General features: G+C 44.9%; 2 protein-coding genes across 3 annotated transcripts in view; one reads left to right on the top strand and one right to left on the bottom strand.

Moving 5' to 3' along the window:
* FAM162A (family with sequence similarity 162 member A) overlaps positions 1–3,097 on the top strand; it is a 20,742-nt gene extending 17,645 nt beyond the window's left edge. The window contains exon 4 of one of the 2 annotated variants that reach the window (XM_032765354.1): positions 2,850–3,097. In XM_032765354.1, the coding sequence (XP_032621245.1) occupies positions 2,850–2,945 (96 nt within the window). In that variant the 3' untranslated portion in view covers positions 2,946–3,097. Of the gene's footprint in view, positions 1–305; positions 917–2,849 lie in introns of those variants that run through there. The other variant, XM_075071652.1, reaches the window with a different exon arrangement.
* KPNA1 (karyopherin subunit alpha 1) overlaps positions 1–15,247 on the bottom strand; it is a 484,825-nt gene that overhangs the window by 341,100 nt on the left and 128,478 nt on the right. The window lies entirely within an intron of this gene.

The following is a 15,247-nucleotide window of genomic DNA, read 5'->3' as shown; positions in this document are numbered from 1 at the left end:
CCACACACACACACACACACACACACACACACACACACACACACACGTTTTATTGGATGACTGCTCAAATCAGTTAATTTACCACTTCCTGAAACTGGGTACCTAATTAGTAAGGAGGTATATGTGCTGTTGTAATTTAAAGATTGTCAGAGTTACAGTGTACGTCCTTGTTTTGTAACAGGTTCCAATCAAGATTGATGTAAAGTAGCTTTTAAACTGAATAAGTTCCTGTTAACTAAGATTGTAGGACACTGTACCTTTTGTCTACCATATTTAAAGGATTCATAGTGCCTTTCAACTTCTAGGTGCATACAGACATAAAACAGACCAACGTACAAGCCTCTTAAAGTGCACTCAATCTATACAGTCTTCATAAATGTCGTTTGTTACGTAGTTAGGAGCGTTAGTCAGATCCTGGAACTAATATCCTTCATTGGTAAGTAGGTTAAAAGGGTTGACTACTAATAGATCTATTGGGATGGAGACCTTGGTGAATTGGCAAGGAAGTAATTGACCAAATTACCTTTGACTTTTGCTTTGACTCCCCACACCATGTTAGCAACACGGGAGTTGATAACCAATTGTCACAAGTGAGGCCCTATTCTGAGGGGCTCTCTTTAAAAAAATCTAACCAAAGTCACCTTTTCACAATAGGAAGTAACACTTATACTCACTATTGTGGTTGTGAGATTTAATTCTGAAAACCTAAGTGTTTGTTTTCACCAGTTTTCTAGCTTGTTAGCTAAATTACAGTTCAATAGTCATTTTATATCCCATACTGAGGGAAGCAATAGGTGGCCTGTGGCCCAAATCTTTATCGCCAGGTGCTTTTCAGTGGACCGCAGAGGCGATGCACGGGCAGGGCACCTGGGGTCGCGATTACTCTGGATGCCTCTGGAGGATATGCCCAGAAGGGAGGAGGCAGCATGCCCCTGGCAGCTGTACTCTGTGTCCGTGCAGCACGGGGAGGGAGGAAGAAGCAGAGTGGCAGGCTGAGCACCTCGCCCCTATAGGGGGATGTTTTGCCTTCCCTTCTGCTGGAGTGCTAGGGCTGCTGCTTGCTTTGCAGACCGTCTGCAGGTGAGAGGCAATGCTGGGACTCCAGCAGCAGGGAAGGCAAAGCAGCCCCATGTGGGGGAGGGGGGGAACTCAACCAGCCACCTTGCTGCTTCTTCCTTCCCCATACTGCATGAGCATAGAGTGTGCTGCTTGCAAGGGGCGTGCTGCTTCCTTGCTTCTGGGTGTCCTGAAAAATCAGGGGGCCCCATGACTCCCCAGAAACTTTCATTTGTGCCCCCCCCCCCTTAGCCACAGCTACATGTTGCCTCTGCGCGTGAGCTGAGCTGAGCTGAGCTGGGACTGGAGCCGTGTTTGTGTATCTGGGGCTTAATGGGAGCACACACCCGGCCTCATTTTCCCCCGGCCTCACCCTATCCTCAAGCAGTCCCCAGAGCCACCCCACTCCCTGACCTCATATCCTCCCAGCCTCTCATACCCAGAGCCCTCTCCAGCCACCCCGCCCCCACTGGCCTCTTTCCCTCTCCAGTCCACCTCCAGTCACCTACTTGTACCACATCTTGTCATCCCTGCATCTCCCAAGGGCTGTTGTCTGGAGTTGTCTTGCTGGTTCCTGCTACCTGGAACCTCCTTCCTCTCCCTCTGCTGTCCCAGCCCCCAAAGGGGCATCACACTGCTAGCTGGATCATAGTCTAGCAGCTTCACTTCCTGGCTCTGAGCTCAGAAATATTCACATACTGACACCCTGCTTTGCTGACCAGATCCCAGCCCATACCCATTCCTCTCCTCCTCTCCCCCATCTCTGCTACTTGACTCATCTGGGGGCAAGGAAGAATTATTTTGGAGAGGGGCAATCAGCAATGTTAGGGAGCGCAGATCAGCCCTGTGTGTCCCATTTTCAGTTTAGGGAAATACTTTCTGGGCAGGGAGCTGGCAGGTCATAGGGAAGCTTGGGAGGGCAATTGGGGGCTAGGGGAGGGGAGCTGGGTGTGGGAGGTCTGGACCTTGACTATACCATGACCAATAAATTTGGACCTTGACAAAAAAAAAAGTACCACTGTCCTGTACTATTTGTTACTTCTGTTAACAATACTCAGTAAAACGCTCCAAAAATTAAAATTCAACTTTCATAGAATATCAGGATTGGAAGAGACCTCAGGAGGTCAGCTGGTCCAACCTCCTGCTCAAAGCAGGACCAATTCCCAACTAAATCATCCCAGCCAGGGCTTTGTCAAGCCGGGCCTTAAAGATTTCAGGTCAGGTTCTTTAGTTAAGCAATTAAAATTAAAAGATCCCTAAGAAAGTTGGTTCAGATATGCTTTCACCAGCCAAAGGCAGTTTCAACCCTAGAGGTGAAAGTTTGGGAGAGTTATGAGTGAGTGGGAAGGGGGGGATTAGAATGGAAGCCATTCTTAACTATAGCAGCAGTTGCTACTGGAATATAGTCTATCTACCTTTACTTTGTTTCTAAATTCTCCTGGCTTTCGAGGAAGAGAGAAATTTACTACCATTGAGTAGAAAAGGGGAAAAGCATCTGCCAGAGCCATCAGTATATTGGCTTAATTCAGCCCCAAGGAAATAATGAACTTAAACCAAAAGAATTCCAGGATTTTGTGCCTTGAGAATTTATTTTAACTCCCTAGCTGTGCTTAGCATTAAAGCTGACATGTTACAAAAGAGCATCTAGGCATGAGAGCTGTTTCTCTATAAGGAAGCATTCTTCAGATACATAGCTCAGACTACCAGATGGTTTGCCCATTGCTAGTTCAAACTGTATCTCTACAGTACTGTCTAAGTAACATGTTCACTCTCCCTTTATGATACTATTGTAGGCTGTCGGAAGGCATGAATCTCTTGCAACCCAAAACATGGAAAGAAAAGCTCGCTGGAGAGACGACATTGCTCAGAGTGCATCTGCCAAACCCTAGGATTGGGAGGAGACCTGGGGAGAAGGATACAAAGCTTATACTTTCTTTATTGATGAGAGAGGGGTAGATATTCATTGTTTGCTTTTACATTATGGTCTTCTGCTCTTATGCTTTAGGAAAGACAAATAAATTATTTGCAGTAATACTAAAAATCTGTCTTGACATTTTTTATTGGGCTACCACCAAAATGCCTATTTTGAACAGCTTAGAAGAACAAGGAAAGTGCTAAAACTGAGCAGATGCTGTAGTTGCTTTTCATACAGAATGTTCAGTGCTTCTATTTCCTCATTGTCGTAATACAACCATATCCTTCTCGGATGGACTTGATTTACTCTACTCTCCTAATGTCATAACCAAGTAAAGTTACAGGTTTTCATCTCTTACAGGCAGAGATTCTTTCCTACAATCCATCTGTTCCTCTAAAACAGATGGGCAAACTACAGCCCGCGGGACCATCCTGCCCTGCCCTTGAGCTCCCAGCCGTAGCCTCTCCCCTGCTGTCCACCCCCCTGCAAGTTCTGCTCTGAAAGCACCAACCCTCTCATCCTCTTCTGGAGGAGATAGAGGAAGAGCTTGATGGCAGTGGCATAGAGCGAGCAGCCTGCATGCTCCTCTTGACTGAGGGCGACTGGTTTGGTCAAGGCCAAGTTAAGCTCAATCAGATATTGCAGAGGCATGCAGCACCTGGAGAAACCCCATAAAGCAAACAATGAAGCTGAATACCTGCAAAATGCCGAGGAGATACTGGCAATTCACCCTGTCAAACATGTCTCCTCATCCAGGGACCGGATGGCAAATGACAGATCATCTTTACATGCCATGTGGAGAAGATCCTGGGACTGAGAGGCAGATTCTCAAATATGGCCTGCCTGGGACAGCGTAGGTCTGGTCAGGGTGGATCATGTCCGTCATCACAAACCCCAGCCATAGCGAGATGCCTTTTACTATGACATAGTCCATCTTGAGGCGTGATAGGTTGCAGAGGTCCCCCTTTTTGAGCAGTAAAGCAATTACAGCAGGGGTGGGCAAACAGCCCGGGGCCACATGTGGTCCTTCAGACACTTTTAATCCAGCCCTCAAGCACCCACTGGAGAGGAGAGTCTGGGGCTTGCCCTACTCCAGGTGTACCATGGCTTCACGCGGCTCCTGGAAGCAGTGGCATGTCTCCCGGCTCCTACACGTAGGGGCAGTCAAGGGGCTCCACACTCTGCTGCTGCCCCAAGGGCCGGGAACCACAGCCAATAGGAGCTGCAGGAGCAGCACCAGCAGACGGGGCAGCATGCAGAGCTGCCTGGCCACACCTCCATGTAGGAGCCAGAGGAGGGACATGCCCCTGCTTCTAGAAGCTGCTTGAGTAAGCGTTGGCAGGAGCCTGCACCCCAACCCCCCTACCCCAGCCCTGATCCCCCTCCTGACCTCTGAATCCCTTAGTCCCAGCCTGGAGCACCCTCCTGCACCCCAAACCCTCATCCCCAGGGCCTGCATCCCCAGCTAGAGCCCTGACACCCTCTCACAACCCAACTCCCAGTTCTGTGAGCATTTATGGCCTGCCATACAATTTCCATACTCAGATGTGGCCCTTGGGCCAAAAAGTTTTCCCACTCCTGAAGTACAGCCAGCCTGCATGACAAGGGGATCACTCTGTTCCCCAAGGACTCCACCTAGATGATGGTGAGGTCCAGGCAGAGGACGTCCCAGAATGTGTATTAGAACTCCACACTAAGCCCATCAATACCCAGAGATTTGTTGGTGGCCATCAGAAGGAGGGCTTCTGAGAACTTGACCAGTGTGAGAGAGTTCTCTAGCCAATCTTGGTCACCCATGCTGACTGTAGAGAATTCATTCCACAAGACCCCACAAAGATCATTGTCAGTCAGGTCCAGGGTGAAGTGGCTGGTGTAGAAAGCCCCGGCCCTTTCCCACTTCTCGGCTGGATCCTTAAGAGGGGTGCTGTCCTTTGCCAAGAGACATGTGATGTGCTTTTTGGCACCCTTCTTTCACACCAGGGCATAGAAGGAGTAAGAACTGCACTCCATCTCGCAAAGGAACTGGATGCAGGATCAAACAACAATTCCCAGAGCATGATAGTCATTAAGGGCCCGAAGTTCATCCCACTTCTCCTGACATTCTCTGAAGAAGGATAGGTGTCTGGAGTGAGAGGCCAAGTGCCTGTCCATCTCCCAAACCTCCTGCTCCAGTTGCTCCATAACTACACTCTTCTGTTGACTGCCCCAAGTGTAGTCACAGCAGGAGAGCTGGGCACTCACTTTCCCCACATCCCAGCATCTGCACTCCAAGGGAAAGATATGTCTCTGCCCCCGCCTGGCCAGCCAGAACTCATGGAAGGATGCCACGAAGCCCCTGTCCAACAGGCTGTTACTAAAATGCCAGTGGGCCAGTTCCAGCCTCTCAGGTTTTAATGACACCATAACGGCCACCAAGTGGTGGTCTGAAAATGGCCCAGGCCTGACACTGAAGGAGGGAGCCTGTAACACGTTAAACCTGGAAACAAAAGCAGTCCAGCTGGGAGTGCCACAAGGAAGTGTACTCCACTTGGACATAAGTAAAAGTGATAGAGTTGTCTGGATGATAGACATGGCAGACATCCACCAGGGAGTGATGGTCAACAATCTCCTGGAGACATTTGTGGTAGCCTGGCATTTCTCTTTCCCAGTGCAGTCCTGCACGTTCAGAACACTGTTCAAGTCCCCACTCAGGACAAGGCACTTGTGAGGATCCAAGGTGCTGAGGAAGGTAGACATCTGCAGATAGAACCATATCCACTCTGGGCCTGGCATCATGGCATATATGTGAACAAAGATGAGGATCAGCCCCTCCACACAGACCTGGAGGTTTCTAAATAAGGGACTCTGATTGATTGGTTTTGATAGTTTTTGCATAATTAATTTCAATTTTAAACTGCATTATACCTCATTTTATAGACTCATAGACTTTAAGGTCAAAGGGACCATTATGATCATCTAGTCTGACCTCCTGCACAACACAGGCCACAGAATCTCACCCACCCACTCCTGTAACAAACTCCTAACATGTCTGAGCTATTGAAGTCCTCAAATTGTGGTTTAAAGACCTCAAGGTGCAGAGAGTCCTCCAGCAAGTGACCTGTGCCCCACGCTGCAGAGGAAGGCGAAAAACCTCCAGGGCCTCTGCCAATTTGTCCTGGAGGAAAATTCCTTCCCAACCCTGACTATGGCGATCAGTTAAACTCTGAGCATGTGGGCAAGATTCACCAGCCAGCACCCAGGAAAGAATTCTCTGTAGTAACTCAGATCCCAACCCGTCTAACATCCTATCACAGACCATTGGGCATACTTACCTGCTGATAATCAAAGATCAATTAATTGCCAAAATTAGGTTATCCCATTATACCATCCCCTCCATAAACTTATCAAGCTTAGTCTTGAAGCCAGATATGTCTTTTGCCCCCACTACTCCCCTTGGAAGGCTGTTCCAGAACTTCACTCCTCTAATGGTTAGAAACCTTCATCTAATTTCAGGTCTAAACTTCCTAGTGTCCAGTTTATTCTTCTGTCCACATTAATTCCTCTCCCTCCTAATATTTATTCCTCTGTGTCATAAACAGATACTTAAGGGTTAATGTCTCTTTTACCTGTAAAGGGTTCAGAAGCTCAGTAAACCTGGCTGACACCTGACCAGTGGACCAATACGGGGACAAGATACCTTCAAATCTTGACAGAGGGAAGTCTTTTGTTTGTGCTCTTTGTTTTGTGTGTTGTTCGCTCTTGGGACTAAGAGGGACCAGACATACATCCAGGCTCTCCAAATCTTTCTGAACCAGTCTCTCGTGTTTCAAACTTGTAAGTAATCAGCCAGGCAAGGCATGTTAGTCTTATGTTTGTTTTCTCAACTTGTAAATGTTTCTTTTTGCTGGAAGGATTTTTTACCTCTGTTTGCTGTAACTTTGAACCTAGGCGTGGGTGGGTGGGCTGTCCCCTCTGGTCTATAGGAATCCGATTACCCTGTAAAGCATTTTCCATCCTGATTTTACAGAGATGATTTCTTTCTTTCTTTCTTTAATTTAAAAACTTCCTTTTTAAGAACCTGATTGATTTTTCCTTGTTTTAAGATCCAAGGGGACTGGGTTTGGACTCACCAGGAATTGGTGGGGGGGATGATTAATTCCTCGTTTTAAGATCCAAGGGGTTTGGATCTGTGTCTACCAGGGAATTGGTGAAGCCTCTCAAGGCAACCCAGGGAGGGGAAAGTTTGTGGGGACAGGGAGTGCGCCAGACACTGAATTTCTGGCTGGTGGCAGTGTTACCAGATCTAAGCTAGTAATTAAGCTTAGAAGTGTTCATGCAGGTCCCCACATTTGTACTCTAAAGTTGAAAGTGGGGGAAAAAATCTTGACACTCTGATATATTTATAAAGAGCAATCATATCTCCCCTCAGCCTTCTCTTGATTAGGCTAAACAGCCAAGCTCTATGAGTCTCCTTTCATAAGACAGGTTTTCCATTCCTCGGATCATCCTAGTAGCCCTTCTCTGTACCTGTTCCAGTTTGAATTCATCCTTAAACATGAGAGACCAGAACTGCACACAGTATTCCAGATGAGGTCTCATGAGTGCCTTGTATAATGGTACTAACACCTCATCTTTACTGGAAATACCTTGCCTGATGCATCTCAAGACCGCGTTAGCTTTTGTAATGGCCATATCACATTGGCAGCTCATAGTCATCCTGTGATCAACCAATACTCCGAGGTTCTTCTCCTCCTCTGTTACTTCCAACTGATGTGTCCCCAATTTATAACCAAAATTCCTGTTATTAATCCCTAAATGCATGTCTTGCACTTTTCACTATTAACTTTCATCCTATTACTATTACTCCCTTTTACAAGGTCATCCAGATCTCCTGTATGATATCCAGTCCTTCTCTGTTTAGCAATACCTCCCAGCTTTGTGTCATCCCAAACTTTATTAGCACATTCCGCTTTTCTTGCCAAGGTCAGTAATAAGAAGATTAAATAATTGGTCCCAAAGTGATCCTGAGGAACTCCGCTAGTAACTCCTTCCAGCCTGATAGTTCACCGTACGACCCGGTGTAGCCTCCCCTTTAACCAGTTCCTTATCCACTTCAATTTTCATATTGATCCACATCTTTCCAATTTAGCTAATAATTCCCATGTGGACCATATCAAAATGCCTTATGAAATCGAGGTAAATTAGATCCACTGTGTTTCTTTTGTCTAAAAAAATCTGTTACCTTCTCAAAGAAGGAGATCAGGTTGGTTTGGCACTATCCACTTTTTGTAAAATCATGTTGTATTTTGTCCCAATTACCATTGACCTCAATGTCCTTAACTACTTTCTCCTTCAAAATTTTTTCCAAGACCTTACGTACTACAGATGTCAAATTAACAGGCCTACAGTTACTCGGATCACATTTTTCCCCCCTTTCTTAAAAATAGGAACTATGTTAGCAATTCTTCAGTCATATGGTAGAACCCTTGAGTTTACTGATTCATTAAAATTTCTTGCTGATGGGCTTGCAATTTCATGTGCCAGTTCCTTTAATCTTCTTAGATAAAGATTATCTGGGGCCCCCTGATTTTGTCCCATTGAGCTGTTCGGATGTGGTAATATCTGTCTCCATATCTTCATCCCCATTTGTCACCCAAGGTTGTCCCCTACAACCATTTCTTCTGTGAGGTCCTCACCACTCACCAAAACCAAATCTAAAATGGCATCCCCTCTTGTTGGGTCTTCAACTTCTTGGTGAAGGAATCCATCAGCTATCACATCCAGGAAAATCTGAGCCCTATTATTCTTACTAGCACTTGTCCTCCAGTCTATATCTGGGAAGTTAAAATCTCCCATGATCACACAATTCCCATTAGTGTTTACTTCATTAAAGAGGTCTCTAAATATATCCAAATCGGATCCCAGCAGTCTGTAGCACACCCCAAGCACTATCTATGGGGAGGCTCTAGTAGCTTTCTTTCCCAATGTGATTTTTGCCCAGACAGACTCTGTCTTATCCATTCCATCACTTCTTATTTCTTGACAGTCTACCTCATCATTGATATACAATGCTTCTCCACCACCTTTGCCTTTATTTCTATCTTTCCTAAGCAGCACATACCCTTCAATACCTGTACTCCAGTCATGACTACTATTCCACCATGTTTCTGTTATCTCTATAATATCCCATTTCACTTCCTGCACCAGTAGCTCTAGTTCCTCCATTTTGTTACCTAGGCTCCTCGCATTAGTGTGCAGACATCTTAATTTTTGCTGTTTGGCTTCACTGACATTCTTTACCCAGTTAGGCACAGACATTGTACCACTAGTATCACCTATTAGCCTGGTATCTACAGTACCCTTCCTCTTTATGTCCAGTCTCATACCCATGGCTGTATCCTTTCTTTCTTCCTTTTCTTCTCGGTCAATGTTAAATTCCAGCATGGAGATTACCTGGACATCTTCCAACCATCTCCCCCAAATTCCTAGTTTAAAGCTCTCTTAATCACTTGTCAGCCTCCATCCTAGAAATCTATTCCCTCCATACTCAGGTGAAGTCCATCCCAAGAGAACAGTCCATCTGTTGATCGCCATAATCTTGTCACACCTTTGTTGCCCTTCTCTAGGAACAGGCAGAATCCCACTGAAGATCACCTGACCTTAGATTTCCTTAAGCGTCTTCCCCAGCCTGGAATACTCTCCCTTGATATGTTCCAGCGAGAATCTAGCCGTATCATTTGTTCCCACATGAAGGACAATCAGCGGATTCTTTCCTGCTCCCATTAGGATCCTTTTGAGCCTCAGATCCACATCCCGTATCTTAGCACCTGGCAGACAGCACACCCTTCTGTTCTCTGGATCAGCTCTAATTACAGACCAGTCTATTCTTCTCAGTAAGGAGTTCCCAATCACATAGACCTGCCTTTTCCTGGTGATGGTGCGATTCTCTGGTCTAGCCCCTGTTCCCTCTGGCTCCAAGTCCTCTTGATTTCTATTGTCCCTTGCAATCCTCCGCAACCCATCCTGTATCCCTCTGGGGCTCATATTTGGTGTTATCTCCATCGACTCTTCCCCTCTTCCTGTAGGACTAGCTGCTCTTGTCTTCTTCCTTGCCCTCTCACCTACAGCAACCACCTGCTGTGCCACTTCTTCATTTTCCAACTCTGCAAACCTGTCCCTGAGCTCTGTTTCTTCTTCACTATCCGGTCTTTTCCTCTGCCTGGTTCTCTTAGTCACATGCTTCCACTTTCCTCACCCAGCGGTCTCCTCTCAGAATTCTTTGGTCCTGCTTCAATCTGCAAGTCTGAGCTTTTCCCTTCAGCCTCCTCGTGTCTTTGCTCCATCAACTGCTCAAACACCCTTCTAAACTCAACCAGAGTTTCCACCTGCATCTCCAATCCTCGGATCTTTTCTTCCATCAGCTCTATCAGGCAGCACTTCATGCAGACGAAACTCTTATCAGGTACCTCTTCCAGGATCACGTACATGCCGCAGCTTCCATATCCATTCATCCTCATTGTGTCTTCCACTGCTGCCTCTGTATTGGTCATAACCTAAAACCTGTTAGTCCAGGAAACAAAACAAAACAAACCCCCAATGGGCACCAGTCCACCAGCAGAACACCACCCACTCCCTTCGCTAGCCTTTCTGTTCCTCTGCCTAGCTCTCTTAGTCTCCCGTTTACAGCTCTGTTTGTTGGCTCCTGTGCTGCTGCAGCTGTCTTATGCCACTTCAACTTTTTTGTTTATGTATCTTAGTTAATAAGTTCCTAAAGTTTGCCATGAAACTAACAAACCAAGGTCTCTGGCTACAAAACCTCAAACCTTGTTTAAAACTATTTCATGTTGGACAGTTTCAGAGGCAGGTTAACACCTTTAACTCTTTAGGCCCATAGAATTTCATCTAAATCAATACATTTTTGGTGTCTCTGGGAGGGCTTAAAGATTTAATATATACTCAGCCATTGGTTTGCTTAGCAAACAGAACAGATGGATGATTTCAGAGTTGGCTTGAAAGCAAAGGTTGAAAATTATTGGGAATTCAAAGAGTGACACACACTCTCTCCTATCAGTGCTACAAGGATTTGCTTTCATTTTGTTTGACCCTTTTTAATATTTCCTTAATTAAATAGTGTTTTATTTCCTCTTCTCCTTTTTATCTATGATCTGTGGGGGCTGTTCCCTTGTGTTTTGACTTAGAATGTTGTTGCACCATTTGCTTTCTTGAGGTCCGTAATATTTGTGAGCCAGTGTCTTTTCCAGAAAGACCTCTCAAAAGAGCAGAGTAAGTGATGGACCTCCTCCTGCTGCTCCAGAAGTCCAGGAAGATATGATTTCTTTACCATCAGGTATAACCCCTTTAAAAGATTATTCAAACTGTTCAAGCAGTTTTAGTTCTGAGGCTGTTCACCCCTTATAGTAGCTAATTCAGGTGGATGGGACAAATATGGATTTGTTGGAGAAGGAGTGTATGTGAGAGTGTTCCCAGAGATGCAGATTCTGTTGAGGTATGGCTTGCACATAAACAAAAGTTAGATTTGTTTTGAGAGTAATTATGCACTTTTGCAAAAGTACTGGTTGTGTAAAAAGGAGAAACAGTTGACTGCTGTTTGTGCAAGGTTTGGCAGCTAATACCTGTTCATCAGCCTAATGCATAGAGGTCAGTTACACTGTCCAGTTCCTAAGAAACAGCTTGTATTACAGAATTGTAGGTTGAGAGGAAGAGTAGGTATGCTTCAAACAGAACTAGGAAGGATGTTGAGAGAAAAAGGTGAGGAATTGGCTTTTATTACGGGATTTTGAAGGTGGCATGGGAAGAACTGGCCAAAAGGAACTCTGAGAACATTAATTTGGAGTCTTGAATGTGTTGAAAAAGGAAGGAGAGAATGTGACTCACAGACTCCTTTGTGCCAATAGGCAGACAGCACAAGGTACATAGGGTTTTGCAGGGATCCCCTGGGTCAGAAATATTCATAAGAGTTCATCAAAGGCTGGCATGTGAGGTCTGTACTGAGACACAGTAGTTCATTGATCCTCATAATCACTGCAAAATGAATGGATGGCTGGATAATATTTAAGCAGTTGCATATCTATATGGAAAATTATATTCTTACTAGATGACATACCTCAGAAATGTTCCTTTCAGCCAGGAGGTAACATGTCTGGCCATTTGGGTATCATATGCCTCACATTGTATGCTGTTCTGCATACTAAGTCAGTTGCAAAATGAAAGATTGTGAAATCTTAAAAAAAAACAAACCAACCAAAAAAAAATGATGAAACAAACAGCAGGGGGCATCCTGTTTATGAATAAGACAAAAGGGTAGAACTAATATATCTTGGCGGGGTGGCACAGAAACAACAAATTCTTCATCTGGGAGTCAAGCTGACAATGTACTTGTCTCATGAACAGAGGATCACAGCCAGCTTGGCTGTAAAGCACTGCTAGGATTTTGGGGGAGCAATATTCTACAATACATGAGAGTATCTTGTTAATGAAGTCTAGGCTCTAGAACATGAGTTAAGATTTTGTTTTATATGTAACCATTTGTATCCAATACTTCTACTTCCTACTGCTTGAATCTCAGTGCTTTGTCCACCCAATTTAGGCTTAATCAGTTTTTGCCTTTATTTATATAACTTCAGATAGAATGACTGTCACTTATACTATCCGAACATACATGTATGTTCAGCAGACAACCACAGACAAGATGGAATTGGTAAGTGGCCCAAGTTACCACATTCCAGGGCACCAGGAAGTCCTCCTAGAATTCTTGATGATTGTCATCTCCTCTGATCCTTCAATCCTATCCTTTGGTTTCTGGTCTGGTGTTTCTTTAACTTGGGCCGTCTTCATTTGGGTCTTATATATATTTTCATGTTACAGATTGGATAAAAGTTACCTAATCAGTTTTTAGCTGAACACCCCTTTCTTTTTAATGGACATTACGCATGCACAAGCCTCATTACCCAACTTCTGCTGCTGGTTTTGCAGTTTCTGAATCACATTGTTTTATGTCACCCTGTTCCTGCGCATTCCAAGAAAGAAGAGATTTTATACTTATTATATGCTTGTGTACCTCTCATTCAGCTTCCAACATGATGAATTACTTATCATGCCAGTAACAATATTATTTTAAACAAGTCAGCAATTTATATCAAAGACGAACTTCCAAGCACACACTCAAGCCAGACAAGACCTCGGCCTAAGTGTTACCTCACTTAAACTCATTCACAATCCATAATTATAAACCATTAAAATAGAACTAACAATGCTTTCAGTCTTACCATTAGCAACTCTTCATTTTTGTCTCAGTATATGACTGGGTAACAAGAGTTCCCACTCAGCACTAGAATGCCTCCTTGCATCTTGGTCTGGGAAAGTAGCTCTCACTGCATCAGGTGCCCCCTTGGTGCTCGTTGCTTGTTCTAGTCTTCTAGTCCTCTGGCTAGGTCACCATTTATCCCACCCTTTCTGGAGTTATAAAGTCAAACAGCACAACTGTCCAAATGCTGTCTCCAGACAGTGTTCTGTCCCAGCTAGGTGGTCTATGCCATTACCAGTGGGTTGCAGGGAAACGCAGGCCCATCCAACACACCAGGTTTCAGTACAGGGTCCCCACAATCAGCAATCCAAGTCTGCTCAGTCCCAGTACTGTTGCTGTTTCCCTGGCCTCCTTCCTACTCAGCCTATCATCTTGCTTGTTTTAGATTTTCTACTGGAGCTTAATCTATAGCTGCTTCACCCCTCCTAGCTTCTTTCCAAACTCCTTATGAAAGGGTAGGATCCCCTAGACTTCTTCCTTGTTCCCGATGGCCTTCCTGAGAGAAGGAAGTGACTGTATCCTCCTTCCACTGCAGCTCCCCGTTTCAACCTCCTGGCTTTACTGTGCTGTCCAAGCCCATTTTGGACTGGGCTTCACTTTTAATTAACATTGGCCCTCCCTCTTTCAGGTGACACCAGGTAATCTAATTGGCCTTGCAGGCCTTTAACTCTATTGGGGCTGGTGTGGGGGGTACACCCCATCACATTACGCTTTTCTGTTCTACCCTTTAAAGGAGGGTTTTGGAGAGCATGCTATGATTATTTAATGCCAACATTGCTTTTATCTTCTGCAAACATAGGTTGGTCAAAGGTCTTTTTCATTCAAAGTTGTTTTATTTGTGAATCATTACAAAAAAACCCCTGACCTGAAGAAAAGCTCTGTGTAGCTCAAAAGCTTGTCGTCTTCTCCAACAGAAGCTAGTCCGATAAAAGATATTACCTTACCCACCTTGTCTCTGTTACAAAAAAAGTCATTTCAAATTTTGCTGTGTTACATTTTGAAGGGTGCCTCAATTTTAGGGCTTTAATATTTAGTTGTTTTTAATGTACCCCAATAAGGTGGATTGGATTGGACCTGTGCCAATATCCGAACAGGAAAAAAAATATTTGTCTTTTTACAAAATGGGTGGAGTGCTTTGCAGCCCCCAGTGAAACTTTTGTCATCACATTTCTTTTGGTAAATAATGTTCGTAGAGACTGCTCTTGACGCAGGTGCTGATTCTGTGGGTGCTAAAAAAAAAAAAAAAAAAGTGTTGCTCAATATCCACCAGCAGCCCCAGTGAGCAGTGCCTGCCCATCCCTCCCAGCACCTCTTGTGCACCGATGATCAATTGTTCAGCAGCATGCAGGAGGTGCTGGGGAGGAGGGGGAAAGAACAAGGGTGGAGTGCACTTGGGAAAGAAGCAGGACGGGAAGAGGTGGGGCAGGGTGGGTTCTTGGGGGAGGGGTGGAGTGGCAGTGGGGCCAGGGGGAAGCACCTCCAGCACCTTAGAAAGTCGGCACCTCTGGCCTTTCAGTATAGAATGTAACAGAGGTTCCATATTGCATTAAGTAACACTTCTAATAAAATGACTCAATGGTTATTTACTCAAGAGGACCCAAATGGAGAAAATCAAAAGTTTAACAGAGAATTTAATGAGGCAAACCAGCATCAGCATTGAAAATGTAGAACACAACTGAATACCATCATACCGGTATTGGCTGAGATGCTAAAGTAAATAGTAAAGATACTACCAAGAAAATAGGCCTTGAGCAATAGGTGTAGCCTCCAGCGTAGAATATGTGACACCCATTTATGTTAGTAAAGAAAATTAGAGATTGCAAGTATTGTCAGCATACCTTATGTTGAGCCTGGAAATATTTACTTGCTCCAAATAGTTCATAATGTGGGAATATGGCAAGGTCCTACATATTAAGATGGTTACTCCTGGCCTCAGCTCTCGGTGCTGCCAACCCTCTGGGCAGCACGGCTGC

Source organism: Chelonoidis abingdonii, chromosome 1, assembly GCF_003597395.2.
Source record: "Chelonoidis abingdonii isolate Lonesome George chromosome 1, CheloAbing_2.0, whole genome shotgun sequence".
Classification (NCBI taxonomy): Eukaryota; Metazoa; Chordata; order Testudines; family Testudinidae; genus Chelonoidis; species Chelonoidis abingdonii.
Note: the sequence above shows the minus strand (reverse complement) of the source record. Positions and strands in the feature narration are given on the sequence as shown.